Below are 26272 nucleotides of genomic sequence, written 5' to 3'. Positions count from 1 at the left end.
TAAATTAGCAATTCTGCCTCCGAAAATTTCATCACTGACTACATCTAGTGCTTCTCCGCTTCATCTTCCTCGCACCATTCAAACAATTCCTGGTCAAGTCATGCCAGCCAGCGCACTAATGCTCCTCTATGCACTAATCCTCCTTCAGAATGCTGCTCGGGAGCCACATCTGCTGTCTGTGATCTATTCGGCTCGCTTTTTTGCTACTGTTATCTGATAAAAAAAAAGAGGTATGTGGTTTCCAGGTCAAAGCAGAAGACTCCACCACTGCAGCCGGGAATGGACTTTCGCTTGTTTGAATTTCTCTTTCATCAAACGTCCGAAAAGGCGGAAGAGTTTTTCATCATCCGTTCACGGTAAAACCAACATCGACCGGACCGGCCCTGGTGTGTCTGTTTCGGAGAGTTTCAAAGTGCGGAAAAACGCTCCCAACGTCGGCTTTGTTTGGCCATTGGAAGCCTCCTGTTTTGTTTTACTTCTCCTTCTTCTTCTGCTTCTGCTTCAGAGGTCAGGTCCGACGTGCAAAGCGAAAGACCAACTTTAGGTCTAACCTCGATTCGTGGGGTCTGGAGGGAATTTTTTTCAATTGGGCAAACGAACAACATCAGGTTTATATGTCTGTGTGCCTGTGTGTGTGCGTGTATTTGAAAGGAAACTTTTAGGAATGGTTGGTTTGCTTTTCACTGCTCGTTTTTCTAATTGCACAAAATGAACTTCAACATTAATTTTGAGGTTAGGTCACGTTGATTGAGTATAAAGAGGTACATCCACAAACCACAATGACACTAAAAACGTTGCTTGGACATCTCAACCGTCGTACACGCATTTAACGATCAATTTAAATGTGATTAGATTCGCTAATTCCCCACCACATCGCTGGCATCGGATCACTTTGGCGTTTCTATACATTCAATCGATCTAGTATGCAACATTGTTACGAGAATAGCTCTTGAGATGTCATTAGTGAATTCCATGATGATATTTTTTAGGAAAATCATCAGGCCTGGGTTAAATCCCAGTCGGCGCCACCGGGATGTTTTGAGGCATAACATCTCTGATCACGCCTTCCTTCGGAAGGGAAGTAAAGCCGTTGGTCCCCGGTTCATGAGTTGATGGGTCGATAGGTAGGGTCAAGGTGTGGGAGCTGCCTCCTTGGCGTCGCTAGCATTGGTGCTTAGCAAGGAAAACAAGATCAAATTTCCAATATACTGCTGAAATCCGTTTGACAACCCACAATGAGCACGTTGCGCAAAATTGGCATTTTATTCGATTTGGCTTAACCATAACCATAACCATTTTACTATGTGAAAAAAATAATCATCCAAGGTAGTATTAAGTACTCAGGACCAGGTTGTCCAAATCTGGACAAGTTTTGGGTACCATGAGGGAAGTGGTCAGATTCTTCCGAGCATCTTCATGCCACACATACAGTGATGGAAAAAATCAAGAAAATCCAAAATCAGGAACGGTCGAAAATCACTGCTGATCTTGAGATCAGCAAAATCACACAGCATAAAATCAAGGCTGATTTTAACCTTAGCTGATTTTGTGGTAACAAAAACCAAACGGAAAAGAAAAAGATTGGTATTACAGTTAAAATAAAAATCCGACATCCACCACCATTTTGGAATTCAAGATGGCGGACCAAAATCCAATATGGCGGCCCCGGACAGGGCATATTCATCTAAACCCAAGCAATATGGGTATCTACGGAATGGGCTCGCTTAGTGGAAGTGAAAAATTGACATCTGCCGCCATTTGGAAATTCAAGATGGTGAACCAAAATCCAATATGGCAGCCCCCGGACAAGGAGTATGCATCTTCACCAATAATATAGGGATTCTGCAGAATGGGCTCGCTAAGTGGAAGTGAACAATTGACATCCGCCGCCATTTTGGAATCCAATATGGCGGCCCCCGGACAGGGAATATTCATCTAGAGCCATATAATATGTGTATCTACGGAATGGGCTTGATGAGAGGAAGTGGAAAATCGACATCCGTCGCCATTTTTGAATCCAGGATGTCAGACCAAAATCCAATATGGTAGCCCCCGGACTGGTAATATGCATTTAAACCCATGCAATATGGGTATCTACGGAATGGGCTCGAGATATCCATATTGCATGGGTTTAGATGCATATTCCTTGTCCGAGGGCCACCATATTGAATTTTGGTCCACCATCTTGGATTCCAAAATGGTTGCGGATGTCAATTTTCCACTTCCCCTCATCGAGCCCGTTCCGTAGATACTCATATTGCATGTGTTTAGATGAATATTCCCTGTTCAGGGGCCGCCATATTGGTTTTGTTCTGCCATGTTGGATTCCAAAATGATGGCGCATGTAAATTTTTCACTTCTACTCATCGAGCACATTCCGTAGATACCCATATTGCATGGGTTTAGATGCATATTGCCTGTCCAGGGGCCGCCATATTGGATTTTGGTCCGCCATGTTGCATTCCAAAATGGCGGTGGATGTCATTTTTATACTTTCACGCATCGAGCCCATTCCGTAGATACCCATATTGCATGGGTTTAGATGCATATTCCCTGTCCGGGAGCCACCATATTGGATTTTGTACTGCCATCTTGCATTTCAAAATGGCGGCGGATGTTAATTTTCCACTTTCCTTCATAGAGCCCATTCCATAGATACCCATATTACATGGGTTTAGATGCATTTTCCTTGTCCAGGGCCGCCATATTGGATTTTGGTTCGCCATCTTGAATTCCGAAATGGCAGAAGATGTCAATTTTCCACTTCTGCTTAGCGAGCCCATAACGCAGGAACCCATATTGCATAGGTTTAGCTGCATATTCCCTGTCCGGAGGCTGCCATATTGGATTTTGGTCCGCCATCTTGAATTCCAAAATGGCGGCGGATGTGAATTTTCCACTTCCCCTCATCGAGCCCATTCCGTAGATACCCATATTGCATGGGTTTAGATGCATATTCCCTGTCCTGGGGCCACCATATTGGATTTTGGTCCGCCATGTTGCATTCCAAAATGGCGGTGGATGTCATTTAATATACTTTCACGCATCGAGCCCATTCCGCAGATACCCATATTGCATGGTTTTAGATGAATATTCCCTTTCCGGGGGCCGCAATATTAGATTTTGTACTGCCATCTTGCATTTCAAAATGGCAGCGGATGTCAATTTTCCACTTCCCTTCATCGAGCCCATTTCATAAATACCCATATTGCATGGGTTTAGATGCATATTTCCTGTCCAGGGGCCGCCATATTGGATTTTGGTCCGCCATCTTAGATTTGTGGGAGCCATCTTGGTTTGAAATCCACCATTTTAATTTCATCCGGAATGTTGACTTGAATTTCGGAATTGCCCAAACGCTAGAATTTCACATTATCTTATAATTCTACGATCTTCGATGATTTTGATCTTGGTTGATATTGATGCTGGTCGATTTTGAGAGTCGAAAATCACGGCTGATATTGGTCGAAAATCACGTGTGATTTTCGTAGTGATGATGGCTTGTGATATTGGTGCCTGTGATTTTAGGTGATCTTGATCTTGAAAGATTGCTGATTTTGATTTTCTGAACTTGATTTTAGCCAGCACTGCACACATATAGAATTATAAAATAAGGTCATTGGTGGAACCTTCTCTTAAGTTCTCCTCTGATCTCATCTGAAAATCTCCTTCGAACTTCTCTGAAGTTCTCCTCTCAGCTACTCTGTAGTTCTCCTTCAAAATTCTCTGTAGTTCTCCTGCGAACTTCTCTGAAATTCTCCTCCGAGTTTTTCTGGAGTTCTTCTCTGAGTTTCTTTGAAGATTTCTTCCAACTTTATCCGAAGCACTCCCTCGAACTTCTCTGAAGTTCTTCTTTTAACTTAACTCTGAACTAAGCTCCGAGCTTCTCTGAAGTTCTCCTCCGAGCTTCTCTGAAGTTCTCCTCCGAGCTTCTCTGAAGTTCTCCTCCGAGCTTTTCTGAAGTTCTCGTCCAAACTTCGCTGAAGTTCATCTCCAAGCTTTCTGAACTTCTCGTCCCAGCTTCTTTGAAGTTCTCGTGCAAACTTCTCTGAAGTTCTCTTCTCTAAAGTTTTTCCTTCAAACTTCTTTGAAATTCTCCTTCAAACTTCTCTGAAATTCTCCTCATAACTTCTCTGAAGTTCTCTTCTTAACTTCTCTGAAGTTCTCCTCCTACTTCTTTGAAGTTCTCCTCCAAACTCCTCTGTAGTTCCCTTCCAAACTCCTCTGAAGTTCTCGTCCCAGCTCCTCTGAAGTTCATCTTTGAGCTTCTCTGAAGTTCTCGTCTAAACTTCTCTGAAATTCACGTCCCAGCTTCACTGAAATTCTCCTCCCAGCTTTTCTAAAGTGCTCTTTCAAAATTCTCTGAAGATCTCCTTCAAACTTTTCTGAAATTCTCCTCCAAAATTACCTGAAGTTCTCCTCCAAACTTCTCTACAGTTCTCCTCCGAACTTCTCTGAAGCTCTTCTCTGAGCTTCTTTGAAGATTTCTTCCAACTTTATCTGAAGCTCTCCTCCAATCTTCTCTGCAGTTCTCTTCCAAACTCCTCTAAAGTTTTTGTCCCAGCTTCTCTGAAGTTCTCGTCCCAGTTTCTCCGAAGTTCTCCATCGAGCTTTTCTAAAGTTCTCCTCCCAGCTTATCTGAAGTTCTTCTCCGAGCTTCTCTGAAGTTCTCGTTCAAGCTTCTCAGCTGTTCTCTTTCTTCTCTGAACTTCTTTGAATATTTCTTCCAATTTTATCTGAAGTTCTCCTCCAAACTTCTCTTAAGTTCTCTTCCGAACTCCTCTGAAGTTCTCGTCCCAGCTTCTCTGAAGTTCATCTCCGAGCTTCTCTGAAGTTCTCGTCCATACTTCTCTGAACTTCATCTCCAAGCTTATCATAAGTTCATCTCCAAACTTCTCTGAAGTTAATCTCCGAGCTTCTCTGAAGTTCTCTTCCGAACTCCTCTGAAATTCTCTTCTGAACTCCTCTGAAGTTCTCTTCCGAACTCCTCTGAAGTTCTCGTCCCAGCTTCTCTGAAGTTCATCTCCGAGCTTCTCTGAAGTTCTCGCCTAAACTTCTCTGAAGTTCACGTCACAGCTTCTTTACAGTTCTCCTCCAAACTTCTCTGAAGTCCTCTTCCCAGTTTCTTTGAAGTTCATATCCGAGCTTCTCTGAAGTTCTCGTCCAAACTTTTCCGAAGTTCTCGTCCCAGTTTTTCTAAAGTTCTCTTTCAAACTTCTCCACACTTCTCTGAAGTTCTCTTCCAAACTCCTCTGAAGTTCTTGTCCCAGCTTCTCTGAAGTTCATCTCCTAACTTCTCTTAAGTTCTCGTTCAAACTTCTCTGAACTTCATATCCAATCTTCTCTGAAGTTCTCGTCCCAGCTTCTCTGAAGTTCTCGTCCAAACTTCACTGAAGTTCTCTTCCCAGCTTTTCTAAAGTTCTCCTTCAATCTTCTCCGAAGTTCTCCTTGAAACTTCTCTGAAGTTCTCCTCCAAAACTCTCTGAAGTTCTCCTCCAAACTTCTCTGCAGTTCTCCTCCGAGATTCTCTGAAGTTCTCCTTTTAACTTCTCTGAAGTTTTCCTCCAAATTTCTCAGAAGTTCATCTCCAAGCTTCTCTGAAGTTCTCGTCCCAGTTTCTCCGAAGTTCTCCTCCGATCTTCACTGAAGTTCTCCTCCAAACTTCTCTCAAGTTCTCTTCCGAGCTTTTCTGGAGTTCTCGTTCCAGTTTATCTGAAGTTATCCTTCGAGCTTCTCTGAAGTTCTCTTCCAAACTCCTCTGAAGTTCTCTTCCGAACTCCTCTGAAGTTCTCGTCCCAGCTTCTCTGAAGTTCATCTCCGAGCTTCTCTGAAGTTCTCGCCTAAACTTCTCTGAAGTTCACGTCGCAGCTTCTTAACAGTTCTCCTCCAAACTTCTCTGAAGTCCTCTTCCCAGTTTCTTTGAAGTTCATATCCGAGCTTCTCTGAAGTTCTCGTGCAAACTTTTCCGAAGTTCTCGTCCCAGCTTCTCTAAAGTTCTCTTTCAAACTTCTCCACACTTCTCTGAAGTTCTCCTTCAAACTTCTCTGAATTTCTCCTCCAAAATTCTCTAAAGTTCTCCTCCAAACTTCTCTGCAGTTCTCCTCCGAGCTTCTCTGAAGTTCTCTTTTTAACTTCTCTGAAGTTTTCCTCCAAATGTTTCAGAAGTTCATCTCCAAGCTTCTCTGAAGTTCTCGTCCCAGTTTCTCCGAAGTTCTCCTCCGAACTTCGCTGAAGTTCTCCTCCAAACTTCTCTCAAGTTCTCCTCCGAGCTTTTCTGGAGTTCTCGTCCCAGTTTATCTGAAGTTCTCCTTTGAGCTTCTCTGAATTTCTCTTCCAAACTTCTCTGTAGTTCTCTTCCGAGCTTCTGTGAAGTTCTTCTCTGAACTTCTTTGAAGATTTTTTTCAATTACATCTGAAGTTCTCCTTTGAACTTCTCTGAAGTTCTCCTCCAAACTTCTCTGAATTTCTCTTCCAAACTCCTCTCATGTTCTTGTCTCAGCTTCTCTGAAGTTTATCTCCGAGCTTCTCTGAAGTTCTCGTCCCAACTTCACTGCAGTTCTCTTCCCAGCTTCTCTAAAGTTCTTGTTCAATCTTTTTTTTTTTTCATTATAGTCACTTCAACACTTTTTGGGTCATTCGTGACTTGTCCGGGGTGAGAATTGATTTCGTGACTATGGCATGAGAGGTATGGACGGTAACCACTACGCCGGGGTCGCCCCTCTCGTTCAAACTTCTTTGGAGTTCTCCTCCAAACTTTTCTGAAGTTCTCCTTCAAATATCTCTGAAATTCTCCTTTAAACTACTCCGAAGTTCTCCTCTTAACTTCTCTGAAGTTCTCCTCCTAACTTCTTTGAAGTTCTCTTCCAAACTCCTCTGAAGTTCTCTTCCCAGTTTCTTTGAAGTTCACTTCCGAGCTTCTTTGGAGTTCACGTCCAAACTTCTCTGAAGTTCTCGTCCCAGCTTCTCTGAAGGTTTTCTCCGAACTTTTCCGAAGTTCTACTCGTAGTTACTATGAAGTTCTCTTCAAAAGTTCTCCGAAATTCTCCTCCAAGCTTCTCTGAAGTTCTCCTTCAAACTTCTCAAAAGTTCTCCTCCCAGAATCTCTGAAGTTTTCCTCCAAACTTTTCTGAAGGTCCCCTCCGTGCTTCTCTGAAGTTTTCGCCAGAACTTCTCTAAAGCTCTGCTCCCAGCTTTTCTGAACTTCCCGTCCAATCTTCTCTGAAGTTCTCCTCCAAACGTCTTTGAAGTTCTCTTCCGATTATTTTCTGAAGTTCACCTCCAAACCTCTCTGAAGTTCTCCTCCGAACTTTTCCGAATTTCTCGTCCTACCTTCTCTGAAGTTCGCATCCAAGCTTATCTGAAGTTCTCATTCGAATGCCTCCGAAGTTCTCCTCCAAAATTCCAATATAAGGCTTCCTTAGACATTCACCTTAACCTTTTGTTTATTTCACAACTGAGCAGTTTCAGGCTAAAAAGCAAAAAAAAATCGACTTTCTCCGATTTGTATGAAATTTTGCGTAACTGTTTGTTATAGGGTAAATGCTCCTATAGTTGCGGTACGTTAGAATCGTTAGAGTCCTATAGTTGTGTATTGAGTATCCATGCACAACTAAAGGAACCTAACGCTTCTAACTTTCTAAAAGCTGTAGAAAATTATATCTTTCTAGGAAAAATAAACAAAAAGAGTTTTTTTTTATTTTTTTTTTTCAATAAGAAATTGAAAAAATATATGATAAAAGCCAAATATCTTAAAATGTTTCAACCCAATTTTTTTTAAATTGAAAAATGCACACTTTTGTTATCATCAAATCCATGGACTTAAAAACTGGAAGTAATTTCAAGATCCAAAATGGCCGAATTTTAGAAAAAAAAAATTAAAAATTACCCATAACATACAATTATGTAAAGTTTCATGCAAATCGGAGAAGGTCGAGTTTTTCCGATTCGTCATTTGGCATGCAACTGATCAAGTATGTTGTAAGCTGTGACATTTTTGTTCAATTAAAAAGAAATATTTTACAGCTTGCAGCATATGAAAATAAAACTGTTGACTTGAATTGTTGAGTAATTTGAACATAACGAAAACAGCATTGGGAGGCATCACTAGGACAAATTTTGTAATTCTTTTTCAACCATTTCAACAGCAAACATCCAACATGGTAAAGCATATTTTCTGTGCAATATTTAACCTTTCGTTACTCGCGCCAACTTTTTGTAACACGAGTACTCGCGCGTTGTATTTTGTACAACAGTGTGACATTTGCATTGTCATTTTGCTGTCAAGCTACCAATCGATCTGAAACGAACGTGTATTCATCAAAAAACTTGTTTGAAACTAAATAAGTTGAACTTTAATTACAGTAAACCCCAAAAAAAATGCGAACTATAGGGAAAATTTTAATGGAAACCGCTTAAACGTTGTCCATACTACGAGCGATTTGAATTAATTGGTTACAACATGGAATTTCTTGAGATCCTGACCAGATAGAAACGGAACTGTCTTCGGCAAAGTTGTTCAGGAGATCATTACCTTTTCGCAAGTGAACGGTATTTCAGAATTTTCTCACTACGTGGCGCAGTATACATATTAAATTCTCACATTTATAATACATCGAGATCCTGACCAGCTAGAAAGTTACCGTATTCAGCAAAGCAGTTATGGAGATGCTGGACATGGTGATGGAGAGCAGTATTTCATAAAAAAAATTGTCGATATTTTGCCTAGAAGTGATCTGCGGTGATTTTTTACAAATTCGGACTGCTTTTTTTGCAAATCTGTAATGGAATCTTACATTTCCCTGTTGGGTGTTACTTTTATTCTGGTAATGAATAAGTGAAGGAGCTATTTGAAAGAAGACCCCTAGCCAATCTGTTTGACCAATAAACAACAGGAGCACACTGGAATTTATACTTTTAAGTTCCGCGCATAGACATAAATTTCAAATGTACTAACATTTTCAAACCGGAAAACACCGTAAACTAGGACGAGCACAATGCTCCTGTTGGCTGCTGTTGTTATTATTGTTGCCGTTGATGTTGCTGTTTTCCGTCGCTTCGCCGGGAGCAATATAAAGAACTTCCAGTCTGTGTGCAGTGTAGGTATATAAAATAAACGACGGCCACGGACGACGACGACGGTATGAAATTTTCGCATTGCGACACAGTCTGCTGAACCCTATACTGCCTAGACAGATAGGTAGGAACCTACCCGGAAGCAAACACTCATATCAAAAACGAGGACCAGCCAGCACATTGCAAAAGGGCGTCTCGTTCGTCGGGAGGGTGACCGGCTCTCAATTTCCCAATTGACAGTTATTTGTTCAGGCGCTATCTCGGACACTTCTTCCGGGTTCATCGAAATCTCCCTGAACCCGGGGGATAATGTGTCATGCCGGAGCCAGTTGCAATCGGTTCAGAACTCAGCATCAAATGCATTGCACCACGGTCGGATTTGGAGACCAGCTGCAGAGGCCAGGGGTGAACTTTCGAAACGAGCAGCTTTTAATTATGCCTCGCAGCTGCTTTTGTTCTATGAGTGAAACTATAGAGAGAGAGAGAGAGAGGCGACTTTGAACCTGAAAAAGAGGTAAACTACAGCTGAGCTAAATGCCGGAACGTGTAGCAGCAGAAAGAAAGCAACAAAAAACACGGGAGGTGGATGGAAAGTATCGATTGTGGTTTATGGAGGCTAGAGAGATCAAGGATAAAAATTGGTTGGATGTGGATGGGAGTGCAGAAGGAAAAATAAAGTACAGTAGTCCTTCATCCATTTGGGCTGATTTTTTAATGTGATTAGTGTCGACCGTAAACTAGTTATCTACAGGAAATCAGCACAATTGGTTGAAGGACAGCCGAGAATAAGCGGTGGGTGGACTGTACCACCCACCGCATAAATGGAGGGATTACTGTATATGCGGGCTGCTGCCGCTCTTTGGAGTTCCAATTAAGGTTTATATTTTGTCGGTTCGCTGGATCGATATTAGACGAGGGAATTTAGGTTGTTTTTTTTTGTACCAGTAAACATTCATTTTTGATCAAGAGAGGGGTTTCGCTTGATGAGAAAAAATATAGGAGCAGTTGCGGTTTTAACATTGCCGCCTGGTGTTGTTTGTTTTCCAAGTTCTAACTGAATAGAAAGAAATGTACACTCTTGAGCATGGTTTTGCTGTTCGGTAATTTTTTTTACTGAAGAAGTTTAAAAAAATTGAAAATTCAGGTCAGAACACATCGATAAATAATTAGACTGACTGTTCAAAAAGATCAAAAACATATGTCGCGAAATAAAAAAAATAGGATCATTAAAGATTTTCACAGGGAATAGCCGGCATCTTCTCGTTGATGAGTGTCATGACCGTCGAATCTTCATACACTCAACATACATTTCCCGATTATATAACAGATTTGAATAAAAGATACACCGAATTTGAAATCATTCACCGCATGAACAGATTCTGAATGCTTCTGCATTAATTTTCCATCAGATGTCACTGCTGTTCTAAGTAGAAGTTAATGCTTTTCCGTTGTGACTGACTGCACACCCGTTCGAACAACACCCAAATTAAAAATGCACCAAAACCCACAACCTTACAAATTTTTGACCGTACAAATACAATATTATTTAATAATATATTTCTGAAATGACAACTTCAATTCCAAGATTCCAAGTTCAGGGACCTACAGAAGGACAGGGAAGTCCTAGTGAAGTTCACGGCAGTCTTGCTGTAGATCAGGGAAGGCATGTTGAACTTCAGGGAAGTCCTGACAAAACTTCTGCTGAATTTCAGAGAAGTCCTGGAAAAGTTCAGGAAAGGCCGGCAGAAGTTCAGGAAATTCCGGCAGAAGTTCAGGGAAGTCCTGCTGAAGTTCAGAGAAGTCCTGCCAAAGTTCAGAGACGTTCTGCTGAAGTTCAGGGAAGCTCTGCTGCAATTCAGGGAAGTTTTGCCAAACTTCAGAGAAATCCTGTCGTAGTTCAAGGAAGTCCTGCCAAAGTTCAGGAAAGTCCTACCATTTCAATTCTTGGAAATCAAGGAAATCCTGATGAAGTTCGGAAAACTCCTGCCGAACTTCAGGGAAGGCCTTTCGAAGGTTGGGGAAGTCCTACTGTACTTCAGGGAAGTTGAAGATCAATTTATCTAATTATCTTTAAAAATACCAAGATATATCAGAAAACCTTCAAAAAGGCTGAAATTTTCACAAAATATCCTGAAATACTTGTGCAACAGCTTGTGAAACAACTTGTGAAAATTAAGGATCAATTTGGTTTAAACAATATTTCCTTAAGCAATGGCAAAGGTGAGTGATTTCAAAAATAGTTCAATTTATCTAAATATCATTAAAAATATCCCGACACACATCAGAACCACCAACAAATAGGTTGATATTTTTATAGAATATTCTCAAATACTTGTGAAACACCTTGTGATACTTGAGGATCAATTTGAATTGAATTTTTTTTATTTATAAAGGGAAAATGTGCATGATTTCTTAAATAGTTGAAGATATAATAGGTGAAGATATATTTCAAATTTCTGAAATGGTTCACTCTATTTGATTGTCTCTAAAAATAATGATAAAAATAATAATTGAAAACTAATGGTTTGAACTTACCTCTCGCCATCATCTGAAAGCGTTACGAACGATCCAAAGGAGCTGTTTTGCTGCTCCTCTTCCATTTCGAAACTTTCACCTATTTGCTAATTTATCTATCAAGGTCCAAGATAGCATCCAAAATCGACCGCGTTACGAAAAGTGGTTAGACTTTGACCGCTTATAACTCTGTCAATAGCGGATGGATTTTAATTTTAAACCAGCCAATCGACTGGAAATTGTTCTACAAATCTGCTAAAATGGACACTTTATCCATTTTCTATAGGCCACTATTGAAAATTTTACAAATGTCCAACTGTTGCAATGGTGATCAAAATTATCACCGATTGCCAGCAAAAAGCGCTTTCCTTAATACAGATTTCAAAATCGAATTCTATGCGGTCTCGCCGAACGGTGCTTATTCATTCACCGTCTGTGGTGATGAACAGTCGATCGTCATCAGCAGCAGCAGTGCTTTCGGTACGTGGCGTTGAACATTGTTCTCCAGTACACAACGAAAGGCTGCCCGCAAGCAGTGAGCCGCACCGCTACTGATCGGATTCAGTAGCTCTTCGTTCCAAACAAAATACAGCTCACCAGCTACATCCCTGTTGAACACCCTAATAACTCAGCATTACTCAACCATCAGGACAAAACGGTTCTTTTCAGGACAACCATAAATTATTGTTGTTTTCAGCCACATCACCCCAAAGCTCTTTGATAATGTATCCAGCAAACAAACGTTTGCAGTCAAATGCGTACCAGCATTTAAGTGGTACATAAAAATTCTCGCAATGACCGAATACCACATGACCTTGTCAATTAGCCGGAAACACTTCGAATTAAGGTTAGGTTTTCTCCAGGACGCTTGGAAGAAGAAAAAAGAAATCTCAAATTTATATGATTGATCGCGAATATCTCGCGATTTGAAAATATTAGCAAGAAATTCCTCAGTCCATTTTTGTTTTTTTTTTTTATTATCTATTGAATAAACCTAAAATTCCATGCGTTTTGTGCACGAAAATGCGTAATTTTGTCATCAGAAAACGAGGCGTGATGGGAAAAAGTGGTTTCTCTAACATAGTCACCGAATATTAATGCCGAGCGCGTAATCTTACGTCAAATCTACGGTCATGTCTTGGATACAACCTCTTACTTTTTCGCTTCTCTGTTTTGTACAAGCGTTCCAAATCACATTGTTAATCTACCTGGAGACTGCTTACGCACAGATACATGCAAAAGCCAGTTGATTACTCAAGAATAAAAAATCTAATTCTTAGGGTTGCGTTATAAAAAATGTTTGTATTGAATTAATGCATTTTACAGGGATATTGTCTTCGGAGCGACCACTACGATTCTGGTGCTAGAAATGAAGATAGAAAATGGTTTTCAGAAAATTAAAACAATTAATCAAACTTGTAAAAATTGCTAGAGCTAGCAATTTTAGAAACGTAATTTTGCACGGAAGAGTATTTTTGATAGAGCTTAGAATTATTTTGTAAAAAATCGATGAAGTGAGTCATTCTGAACCGATCCACTTTCACCTGAATGGTGTGACATCTATCAGAAATTACGCATACACTTAATTCCGTTAATTGTTACCAGAGGACAGTGCGGTCAAAACATTCATGGCCCCCCTAACATGCATTTAGATTAACATCCGAAGTTCCTTGAGCACCAAAAATACTTACGGATTCTTTTAATAATCTGTTTGGAAGTCGATTTGGCGCCCAAGGGCAAAAGAAAAGGGCAATCGCTTGATCCCTCTTCTGATGAAATTCAGTTGAGCAATCAATTTGACATGCTCACGCATGATGAGAATGACTCATCATCCAGCAAAAAATTCAGTAAACTTTCTCAAATTAATGCCAAGAAGGAAAAGGTCCCCCATATTGTGATAACCACTTCGGATTTCCATGCTCTTGACGCGGAACTTTTGAACTTTGTTGAACTCAAGTTTTCACTTCAAATTGGCCATCGGGGTGAATGCCGTGTATTGGACGGATTTAAATGTCTTCTCAAGTATCCTACTGAGAAGCAACACCGTTACCGTTAGCGTTTGCGTTATGATATCTTCGTAGATTGGATACTAGCGACACTCACGACTCTCTTCAAATTCTCAGTCAGACTACTTTCGGGGCTAATGCTTGGAAGTAAACATTGATTCCAATACAATCAAGAATTCCAGTAGCATGACTGTCACTATACTTACTTAACGAGAGGCCACCGGCTTAGCGACATCCTCATAAGTGCTACGGAGTTGGAGGTTCTGGAAAGGTATTCGGTTAGGATTCGCCTTAAACGGGCGATGCAACCAAAAGTATATATTTTTTATGTGTTGCTCATTCAATCTCTCGATAGCCGACTATCGAAAGAACACATTCTTTTATTTAGTGATTCTGTATTTTGAGAGACATGACGGAGAGCTTAGGATTAAACCCATGATTTTCTGCTCAGTAAGCAAAAACAATCCCTCCAGCACAGACAAACAGACATAACAGATTGAATATTTTTAAATATAAAACATCGTCATCAAAGCACTACCGCCATCTGTTGAGTATACTGTGATGGGTAGTACGCTGAACAGATGGTGGTAGTTATAGCAAGGGTTATTGAATATGCACGCCACAGGTGGCGGTACCACCAACTAAATTTGAATTAGAATGCTCAGCTTGAGCTTGAGCTTCACCTTGAGCTTGATTGACCGCCCACGGTTGCTACTCTGTTACTGCCAGATCAGCTGTAATTACACAGAGAACCAATAGACGATGCTTGGGACTAGCAATCATCCTCAATGTGTAAAAACTGGTGATCTTAAATTAGGCAATACCAGCGCCGGCCGCGCCCGAACACAGGTCAAGAAAGGAATGGGAAGGATTGTGTTGACATGACACTCGCTTTGATGGAAGCCGAGAACACCTCTGCACTTCCACGAGGAATCACTGGGATGTTGGATAAGAGGGTTGGGTTTGCAGCAGGGTTCGTTTTGGTAAACGATAAGCTGAATTGATGTCCTAACGATCATATAACGCGAAGGAGCTTGGGACTAAACCCACGGTCTTCTGCTCAGTAAGCAAAAACGTTTGCCACTAGGCAGACGAGCACCTTATTAATCACCGAGCTGCTGTTATTACCATGTAGTCATATTAACAAATAAAACGATTGACGAATCTTGAATGTGGATGGGCCTGAGATTAGACTCATGATGTTCTGCTCAGTAAGCAAAAACGGTTGCTCTGAGGCCACCGAGCCCCTCATATCACATAATACCGTTGCTCAAATTTGTGTATCCATTCAAACCCGGAACCAACGACAACAACGAGTTTCGGAAAATACACGATACACAAGCGATTTTACCATAAATCTCTTTGATATGTAAGGACCTGGGACCGCGTTTTTCTGCTCAGTAAGCAGGCCACTGTAACCGACGATCTTTCAAATCCGAAAACTAAAAACTACGAAAAAGTACTTAGGCCTTCATTAAGTTTCACTTTCACGCGACGTTCAATGACAGGGTCCTATCAAGGATTACATCTGAAAAATCCAAATCTGGCCAACGCCCACCTAAACCTGTTCTAATCCACCTGAAATGACTAACGAATGGAAGACTTTGACTACCCAGCCATGCAATAGTCTCATTCCGTGCCTTATGGCAACTTGATGATTCTATTGCGCTCATCTTTTGGCACCACCCAGGGAAGACTTGGTCCTGTACCCAATGCTTAACTTATCTCCATTCCACTCAGCTACTCGCAATTTCTTGTGATATAGTGGGCGGAATATTATTATATGAGACAATTCAATGCAGACGTCTTTCCAAATTTGGCAGATCGACAGGTAATCGGTGAGTTACCACGATAGTTGCTATTCAACAACTCGACAACGTCCCATCGTCAAGCCTGCTATGAGAATTTCCCATTGCAGACGTCAACGAAATGACGTCATCGAGCTATCGACCAACTACCCTGGTTATCGCCTGGTACCTTATAGCACTATGCTAGGAGGCGAACCGGAAGAATCGATGAGCTACCTCTCCCCCTGAATTAGAATGCTCAGCTTGATTCTGTGATTAACAAAGCAACTAGTGCCCTGTTGGCATGCTACAAAACTATTGGAAGAAAGTGGGATTTGAAACCAAAACTCACAATGTGGATTTACTCATCAATAATCCATCCGAAAGTAGCGTATGCTTCGTTAGTGTTGTGACCAAAATCTAAAGAGGCTACTGTACAGAGGAAACTAGCAAAACTTCAACGTCTAGCATGCACTGCAATAGCACCTCATCAAAAGCATGAACATGTGCAAGTAAAGGCGGAAAGAAGTGCTCTAAGGCTCAAAAGATCTAAAAAAAGGCATGCCAGGTGATCTTGTTGGTCATCTAAGCATCTTACAATACTTCCAAAGAGGACCAGTGATGAGTATGAATGGAGACTGGATGAAACCAGAGGAAAACTATGAAATTCATTTCAACGTATGTTAAACGGCCCGTTTGGATTGGGAAACTGGTGGTCCTAACGTTCGTCAAGGCTCAACCATATTTTTCACAGATGGTTCAAAAGTTTGAATGCGAACAGGTGCAGGAATCTTTGGCCCCGGGACAAATATTTCAGTTGCGATGGGACATTTTCCAAACTGAAAAATTCCAACGGAAATTGTAGCCATGCTTGAATGGGTACGTGTTTGTCTGAGGAGGGAATACAGATGTGCAAATATTTGTATTTTGCTGATAATCAAGCAGCGCTGAAAGCACTTAGTGATTACAAATGTACATCAAAGATAGTCTGGGAATGTATTATCTCGCTTCGGCAACTGTGCCAACGGTACTCAGTAAACTTATATCGGGTATCAGGACACTGTGGCATTGAAGGGAATGAAAGGGCAGACGACCTAGCAAAGTTAGGTTCCAACTCAAAGTTTTTTGGCCAAGAACCATGCTGTGGAATATCATACTGTACGGTAAAAATGGAACTCAAATGCTGGGAAGAGCAAAGGGTGATGGCCAATTGGACGACTGTCACAAACTGCAACCAGTCGAAAAGATGTATAGCTCGAAAGGTAACATACACTATTAGAGCTTAATAAAAGCTCTTAGTATTTACACTGGCCTAGTAACTGGGCACTGTCCTAGTCAGTGTTGGGAAAATATCAAAAAATCAAATCTCACCAACGCCCAAGATCACGCTTGATTTTCGTACACAAAAATCAACAAGCAAACAACTGCGGTTGATTTTGCAAGCTGTGATATCGCAGCTCGGAATATCAAGCTAACAAAACTCACCAGCTACAAATCTCCACAAACTGTGGTGAGATTGAATTTCATGATTTTTGCTTTACACCCGAATGCAACCGAAACTTCCATAACGGCTGGCAACAGTCACTTCGTGTCTGCCATAGGTGAAGAGTAAAAAGAGATACCAAACTATACTTTCTCTTTCTAAGAAAACGAGGCGCAACGGAATCATTTTTGTGTCGAGTCAACTCTCAGCTTGATTTTTGCACGTTTTTTTTTTTTCTTTGGTTTGTTTTTTCTGTCGATTTTGTTTTCCGTGCTGAGCACCAATGCTACCGACGTTCCAGGAAGGCAGCTCCCACACCTGGACCCTACCTATCGACCCATCAACTCATGAACCGGGGACCAACGGCTTTACTTCCCATCCGAAGGAAGGCGTAATCAGAGATGTTATGCTTCAGAACATCCCGGCGGCGCTGACTGGGATTGAACCCAGGCCTGCTGGGGTGAGAGGTAATCACGCTTACCACTACACCACCGGCACCGTTAATTTTTTTTGCACGTTGTGAATAGTCTCGCAATATAAAAGGAGCTTGTAAAATCAATATCAAGCATGATATTTTGTTCCAATACCACGCGTGATATTGCGAGGGCATGAAAGCGGGAAAATATCAAATGATTTCTGATTTTGCCAACACTGGTCCTAGTAGATATCACATGAAGAACATTGATCGGGTTCAGAGTGATAACTGTCGTTTCTGTAATTTGGAACGTGAAGCCTCGGAACATCTGCTCTGCAGTTGTGGTGCATTACACAAGCGTAGATCTAAATTTCATGGAATTATTAGCTTACAACCTTGTGAAATTTGGTCTGCAAATCTTAGAAAGGTAGTTTGTTTTATAAACCATATAATACTGGACTGGGAAAAGACGTGTCCAGGCAATTAGCCGTCCAATCGTTAAATAGTGGTCGGTTTGCATGATACAAATATCAAATAGGGGTACCACAAAAGTTCAAATAATGGACGCAACAACAAAAAACTAAAAACATTTAAATTGACCGTTAAACACGTGTTAGATGAACAAATCGCCAGTGTTATGTCTTTTTGTCTGTGGCTTCATTGCACACTGGGCCAGGAATGCAATCTAGCGTAGCAAAATTAATAACTCCAAAACGAAGCACTTCCGCGACTTGGTGTTTTCAGCAAAGTTTCTCATCATAATAAGAACCATTTATTTACATAAAAAATAGTTTAAAACACTTCCGCAAAGATGGCGGAACAATCTAACTTCTTTCTCCGACATTTTGGAGACTTGATGTCTCCGGAAAACTTGTTTATCTTGACAAAATAAACAACTCTTTACAAGACGTAAAATTTTCACAGCATACTGTTTTCAGTAATCGATTTTAAATCACTTCATACCTTGAATTGAAATGGTCGCTTTTAATATTTAAACAAGTTTTTGGACCAGCCAAGCTTCATGCTGTGACAATATGGTCTAGTTGGTGCGTTTCAAAGTATTCAGAGCAAAGTTCTGAAGATGATTTTGAAGTTGCCTCCCTGGTCCAATACTACCGAGGTGCATAGAATTTCGAATGTTGAAACTTTAGAAAAAAATGTCCAACAAAATAATTAATAATTTCAAGCAAAAATCGTTGCAATCTTCAATGTTGGGTTCTATCAGAAAAGTGGCGTTAGTTCAAATTTACTCATCTATTCAGTAAAAATAGATGAACTCAAATTGAAGTTAATTTTTTATGAATCATTGGTATGCTCAAAACTTAATATTTTTCATTATTGATTGATATAGTACTTTTCGTATTTGTAAGGTTAAATTTTTGTAAATTGTGTTGCATAAAATAACTAACGAAGAGTATATCGAAATGTTTTTTTCAGTGTATTGCATTTAAAACACGCTGCGAATTAAAGTAGAAAAGAATTAAATTTTCCGATAAAAGTACTCAACCCTAACTTATTTTTGTATGAAAGTCATAGCAACCTGCGCTGCTATCGATGCTGTCTTTTTTTTTTTTTTTTTGAGTGTTCCATTGCCTTCGTTCATGCTCCATTATTGTATTCGGTTGATCGTTAGGTAATTTTCGCTCAATGCATTATTGATCAGGATTACTCACTGACTTAACTTTACCTAGCCCACACTTAATTTTACAGAAACCACATGGCGAGTGAAAGTAATGTCAATTTCGGGTACTTTTTCCTTACTGTGCAGATTTTAGTTCGCCAAAACGTTCTCCAGGAACATGTGAAAAACTGGTGTCAGTTTGCCTGAGGGAAATTGACAGATTTTGAAGGTAAACGGTCCATGAAACCAACCATAAATTGAGCAGGATTCACAATGCTAGTGGGTCTACTCAATCCAAAGTTGTTTGCCAATCGGCCAACCCCCGGCTCTGAGGACTGCCCTCCCTTTTTGCGATTTAATAAACATCAATTTTAATTATTACATACCTCTGATATAAACACGAATTCAAACGACATTGAGTGCCCCCTTTTTGAAGCATTTTAAACGTACAATCAAACTTGTTTACAGTGTTGCCTACTCTGCGTTTTTTTTTCACTTGAAAGTTTTAAATGCAAGTATCTCAAAACGTCCCCCTTTTTTGTTTGTTTTAACGACGCCAAAATGTTCAGTAGACTTTTTGTTTTCACACGAAACACGAAAATACAATATGTTTAGTTTGAAAATATTTAAAAATCCAATAATTAGTATATGTATTCCGAAGATGTACAGCCCAAGTAACTTTGCAAGTTTAATGGAGGTTTTAAAGCATGCTACAAGTCTAAATCATGGTCTACAGAATCCTTATGAAACCGAAATTGTTACTTGGGAGACTTTGATAAGTTTACCACATTTAGATTGTCAATTTTATTAATTTATTACGTTTAACGGTTATTTGAAAATTTTACCGACTTGATCTGCTGTTTAAAAACCCGGTAAAACTCTACTGACCTCGGTGATCTGAATTAAGTGTGTAGGTGATATTAAGTTTTTAAGAATACAAATTTTTAAAAATGATACATTATACCAAATCGCTTCGGTATAGATTTTTTAATTTTTGAAACTTGTTCAAAACTATCCAATCTGTAAGATTGCTGAAAATCTGATCCTTCTGTGATTTTTACAATTATTGAACTAAATGTACTAAAACAATAATTACATAATCAATTTGATATTTGCTATATTTAGTTTTAATCGGAGTCAGATTTGAAGTTAGTTATTTTCAAATCAGAGGAGTCGGAGTCGGTCCATTAGAGTCACCTCTACAGCCCTGCTTATAATATACCCAATTCTTGCACTCACACTTAAGCATCCAGACAAACGTCCGAAAATTCTATTAGTGGGTCATGATCTCCTAAAATTTCTCAAAGTGGGTCGCAATCTGCAAAAGGTTGAGAACCGCTGTCTTGGATCCTTTTTATTAATGACTATTGGAGAAAGATGTACCTAAAATATTGTAATCAATCTCATATTATTATTTATTCTTCATTCTGAATTCATACCACACACACCATAATGCGCAGATTGGGTTATGCTAGGCTAATAAAACAAATAAAAAACGTGTTTTACACATAGAGGTCGTAAGAAGCCAAGTTAATGTAAATAACATACTGATATAATATTCCACAAATAAATATAAAATTAGCATTACTTGTTTTACCGATCAAACCTTGCAATTCGAATGCCGTCAATCCAACCAATTCTATAGCATCTCACGCCTACGTTAAACCGAGCACGACAGCCAATCCGAAACTCCATCTGTCATCTAGATAACGACAACCAATTTAGATAATTGATGCTTTTCATTCGTTTCTTCCATCTGCAAAATCCACCCGGCTGCTAAATTCACGTGCCGATACATCAATCCGGCTAAATCCACCCAACCAGTAAAACCCCTCTCGGTGAAAATCCTCAACTCGACACTGTCTCTAGCCTCGCAGAAGGAATATAAGATCGTTTGTCTATCGACCGGTTCCCGCCCGGATGCCAACATCACGTGGACGAAGGGCAGCAAACTGCTCAGACGGCACACGCAGCAAGTCCTCCGAAACATGACCATCTCGGTGCTGATCCTGACTCCCACGGTCGAAGACGACGGCCGGCTGCTCGGATGCCGAGCAAAGAATCCCAACGTTTCCGGTCTCTATCTGGAGCAGTTCCAGAATATTAGTGTACATTGTGAGTAAATTGGAAGGCTTCGAAGCGAATGAAGTGGATGAATGTCAAATTTCCTTGTTTTCAGATCCTCCCCAAGTAGCCCTCGAACTAGGCTCCACTCTATCCATCGATGACATCAAAGAGGGCGATGACATCTACTTTGAATGCAAGATACGATCGAATCCAGCGTGGCGGCGGCTTGCTTGGTTACACAATGTGAGTATTTATCCTCAACAGGCGGGGTGTGAATTGAGCAATTACTGTAATGATATGATTCGCTGTCATGAGCACATGATGGCTCACGGGGATTATCAACATCATCATCATCATCATCATCATCATCATCATCATCATCAGTGTTAGCTTTCTGGTGGTTTAGCACTAATTCAATTATCTCAACATTATTCGCTCGTAGCACGTTCCTTCTCTTCCTCGTCTTGCTGCTTCATTACACCGTGCTACAGTTACAAACCGATGCCACCACAGTTCCCTATCCGGAAAACGCAGCATCCCAGCACGAATTCTCTTCAAATAAACCCATAATTACCATCGTTTTGTCACGTATAGTACATAATTTGCTCATTAAATTCTATGAACTGAAAACTTTACAACCCACAGCATTCGGCAAACATACAAAACCCAAAACATGCCAATTAAAACAAATTATTATAACTTGTAGCAAAAACCACACCACCCCACCAAAATACACCCCACCTTCTGTCTAGCTCATTGTCACCCATCTCGATAAAGAGCATCGTATCGTTTCCCACTCGAACGCCGTCGTATCCTGGCTGCAGTTTTGCTTGGATCTCACCCACATCCTAAAAAAAATAGCAACACCATCATCATCATCATCATCATTATCACCATCAGTTCAGCTCAGCTCAGCTCAGCACAGTAGCGAGAGGAGGTGCTCATTCCGTTTCCCATTCTTCTTCCATTTCACTCAGGGAGTACAACTACCTCAGAACTCATCGACGATGAAAATCGTACGCACAGGCCAGAGTCTGGTGATACAGAAGGTGAGCAGGAGCTCGAGTGGGTTGTACAGGTGCGGGGCGCTCAACACCGAAGGCGAGACCCTGAGCCCCGAGATTCAGCTGAAAATCAAGTGTGAGTAATCATTAGTCTTGATTTGTGTCATTATGTGCTGTTTTGTCGAATGCCACTTTTGGATGAATTGGAATGTGATAAGTCCTATGTGGAAATTCCGTTTGCAAATATAGGACACAGGAATGCCACGAGAATGATTGTGAATTGGTTTGAAAAACCTATGTACAAGGAAGTCAGAAATTGGCACCATCTGAATATTTATGTTTACCGACATTCACCGACTTTCTTTAGATGGTTTATGATAGGCTTTCACTTATAACCTCGACAATGTAGCCGGGATTGTCGTGAGTTCATTTTAAATATTCACGATTCAATCAAAGCAAAAAGCCGTAAAAATATCTTTTGGTGAGAAATTCGGAAACTTGAGGAACACGGTAATCGAAAACGAAAGGTTGTAACGCATTTGATGTCAAGAAAATATCTCATAAGAGGTCCTGGTTTCAGCAACGTTGAAAGTGAATAGGGTGCCTTCAGGGCCATTAATTATGTCACCCACAATTAACCGCAACCTCCCATGGTCACATTTTGTCATAATTACTCAACGTAGTGGTCTAGATGTAGTTCCACAGTTATTAATTGAAAGCTTTCGATGCTTGTTACCATTTTAGCATTTTTAGTATAATTGTGTGGCAAGTACAATCTTCTCTCTAAGGAAAGTCGGGAAACTTTAAAACCTGAAAAATTCCTAGACTGGACCACGAATCGAAAACAGTCACCAGGTTTTGCTTTGTAGCTACGCCGTTACCGACTGAGCTAATGCAGGCCCCGCCATAAAATTAAAAAAAAAATCTTATTTTTTCGGATATTGGCTGTTCCGTTTAGCGGTGGATCAAAACGCTAAGAAATTCGACTTGACCTTTTTCAGGGGATATAAAGTTGTACCGTCTTTCGTTCATGTACAAAAAGTTAACGATATGAAACTAGCATTAGCTCTAATGAAGGTCCCAACCCCTGGATCGAAACATTGACGATGATAAAACTGTTACACTTTTTCTTAAAAAGTGAAAACCGAAAGAAAATTACTAATTCTTTAAAATTTTCCGAAAACCTTGCAGGCTTGCTGAAACTCCTCAAACTTACTGGAGGTTTTAAAACTGTCTTGTCCTGTGAGTTTAGCCAGCGCTAACCTTGAGTGAGTGGCGGCAGGAATATGGAATAAGTAAACGAAAACTCCTCGAGAGAAGGGAGAGTGAACTTCAGCGAGACGATCATTTTGACGTGAGGTGCTCTTTTCGAGACTCCGGATGACTTTTTTGTTCGATGCAAGAAACTCAGAGTTCACTCAGAGAGAGAGAGAGTAAGAGCGTGTGATTGAAAACGTGAACATGAATGGCAGCTAACCTCACTCTCATTTAATCCCCCTTCGCTCACAAGCTCTGAAACTCAGTGGAATGATTTGGCAGAAGGCATTCTACTCTTCAGAAAAATGCTACGCTCGGCTCATTTCAAACTCGCGAGTGAGGGTCCATCAAGCCTTTTCTAAAATTTTCGGAGTTTATCTGAAGTAATTGGAACTGCCTCAAAGATCTCAGAACTTCAATAACGTTCTCTAGAACTGAATTTCAGAAGTTATTAAAATCAGAAGTTATTAAAAAAAAAAAGAAAATTGAACTGCCCTGAAGTTCTTTAATCTATTCTGATGCTCCCGCAATTGTTCTGATGTTTTGATACTTCCATGAAGCTCATAGAACTTCCATTATGTTTCCTAAGTTTTAAAAAAAAGTTCTCGAATTTTTGTCTCACCGTTCCTAATTTTTCAAGTTCGGAACTTCTCTAGTATTTAAACAATTTTCCTGATATTCATGGAACTTTCCAGATTAAAACCGTCATGAAATTATCGGAATATTCCATAACTCTTCTGACTTATCGAAAGATCCTGCAGTAAATTAATGAAACTACTCTGAAGATCTCTGATCTTCCTCGACATACTTGTAACAACCCTGAAAATAATGAAACTGCTTAACAATTTTAAAACTTCTCTGAAGTTCTTCAATCTTTCTTGAAGATTTTGGAACTTTGCTGAAATTTTCGGATGTTTCCTGAACATCTGCAAAGTTCCTGTAATTTTCTTAATGTTAATTGAACTGCCCTGAGGTTCTCGAAGACGTTCTGGAGTTCTTACAGTTCTCACGAAATAAATAAAAATGTCCTAAACTTTCCTGAAAATCTCTGAACTTCTGGAAAACTCCCAAAATATGTCTAAAGCTTTCTAAAATATTCAGAAGTTCTCTGAAATTCCTGGAACTTCTTAAAGTTTCTCAAAATTTTGCTGACGTTCATGGTGCTGTCCTGAATTTATCAAAAATAACGTTCGCAGATCTTTAAACTTGCCTGAAAGTCTGGAGTCCAAGAAGTTACTGTGAAAGTGTTAAGATCTCTGAGGTCCCCTGATAATCTCAAGACCTATCGTCCCAGAGTTTCTTGGAACTTCTTTAAATTTTTCCATTTTTCCTCAAGTTCTTTGAACTTCTCCGAAGTTTTCTTGAAGCTCTCTGGATATCCCTGAAGTATGAAAAACTTCTTAAAAGTTCCTGCAGTTTTCCTGAAGCCTTAAAGTTCACGAAGTTTCTCTGAAGTGCCCGAAATTTTACAGAAGTTTTCCTACTGTCCCGCAGTCTGCTCATGAAACTTCTTCAAAATCCTCGGTATTTCCTTCTTCAAAGTTCCTACAATTTTAGTTGACCGTCCTGAAGTCCGCTTATTTCTGGAGTTCTCGTTACTTTTCTGATGATGTGCCTGAAATTACTCTAAAATTTATATAACTGCCCTAAAGACCTCTAAAATTCACGACGATTGCTGCAGTGATATTTATGTATCTGAAAAGTTTCCAACAACTTTCTTGTTCTCTAAACTTCCTGATGTTCTCTAGACTGTGATTATTTTTTTGGTACTTCTTGAAAGTTCTAGCTATTTTTCCAGAATTTAATTAAACTGCCCTAACGCACTCAAAGTTCACCAAAAGTTCTCGAAGCATCACTCAATCACCCAGGATTTGCTCCTGATAATCATGAATCTGCCTTGAATTCTCTGAACTCACGTAACTTACCTTAATATCTTTAAACTCCACTGAAGTTTTTGCAACTGATGCTCCTGCAGTTCCTGCAATTTTCCTGAAGTTAAAGAAACTGCTCTGAAGTTTTTGAAGCTTTCCTGAAGTCTATGGAACTGTCCTGAAGCTACCGGCACCTACCCTTGTGGGAGATAAGATGAGGTGCCGTAATTAAAACTTATTATAACTAAATGAACGTGTGAAAATAAAATATAGCATGATGAAAGAAACTTGGGCTTTTTTCAGCCTCCGGGCTAATACTTAACCATACATCTATATTAACTCGTTGAGTGGAACCCACCCAAGATGGGACCCACCCTGAAACAGAGGCAGAATGTGTATTGGTGTTAGTGTGAGTTCATTTCTTGCTTCGTGACGCGAATGGAAAAGAGGGGAAGCTCGTAGATATGGAGTTGATTCGTGTAAGTGACATCTACCAGTATAAGATTATGGATTTGGCTATATGCTTGAGAACTGAATTAACTGTGCCCCGTAACGTGGGTAGATCACCTTTTCGTGGTACGTTACGGGATGTAAGATCTACCACCGATTCCTAGTCCTGACTACTTCAAACTAGGGGAACAGGATTTTTTAGTAATCCAAGGAACACATCTTAGTCCTTGTTACTTTTTATGCCTTGTTTGATAGTGACAAGACTCGGCTTTGTCTACCAAGGATGATCTTGAAACAAGGAAAAAAATGAGTTAGTTGTCTTCATCTATGTGATTCCTAATCTTCTATTCGTTGTTCCCTAGTTTGAAGTGGTTAAGACTAGGGTTCTGATGCATGGTCATTATCGGTGTCATACCTTAATTTTGTTGCTAAGGAATCCAATTTTGACTGACAAAGGGGCGCGCCTTTGGAGGGTGTTTCAACACTCCGAAGGGTATAAATAGCGGGACCTTTCAATTAGAGTCGGATCCTTGCGATAAATGCAAGAGGGGCAACTGTAAAAAAATCGAATACTTCATCATTTCTCAATAGTGATGGAGTAATACGACATGCACTAAACTAAGGACACGGGATATACTACAATAGATCAATTTACTGGTCGCAGTAGTGTTAGGTCCCGAACAAAGGAAAAAAAAATCAACAAACGTGATTGATTCGACGACTCT

At 40.2% G+C, this 26272-nt stretch overlaps 1 protein-coding gene across 1 annotated transcript in view; it reads left to right on the top strand.

Moving 5' to 3' along the window:
* Positions 1 to 26272, top strand: part of LOC135702992 (synaptogenesis protein syg-2-like) — a 320097-nt gene that overhangs the window by 279710 nt on the left and 14115 nt on the right. Inside the window, exons 8-10 of the mRNA XM_065224077.1 lie at positions 20723 to 21013; positions 21078 to 21208; positions 21943 to 22105. Of these exons, the coding sequence (XP_065080149.1) occupies positions 20723 to 21013; positions 21078 to 21208; positions 21943 to 22105 (585 nt within the window). The remainder of the gene's footprint in view (positions 1 to 20722; positions 21014 to 21077; positions 21209 to 21942; positions 22106 to 26272) is intronic.

Source organism: Ochlerotatus camptorhynchus, unplaced genomic scaffold, assembly GCF_037179485.1.
Source record: "Ochlerotatus camptorhynchus isolate MF236.1 unplaced genomic scaffold, CSIRO-AGI_Acam_v1.1 ptg000204l, whole genome shotgun sequence".
NCBI classification, from domain to species: Eukaryota; Metazoa; Arthropoda; class Insecta; order Diptera; family Culicidae; genus Ochlerotatus; species Ochlerotatus camptorhynchus.
The sequence above is the reverse complement of the archived record's forward strand: the minus strand, read 5'-3'. Positions and strand labels throughout refer to the sequence as shown.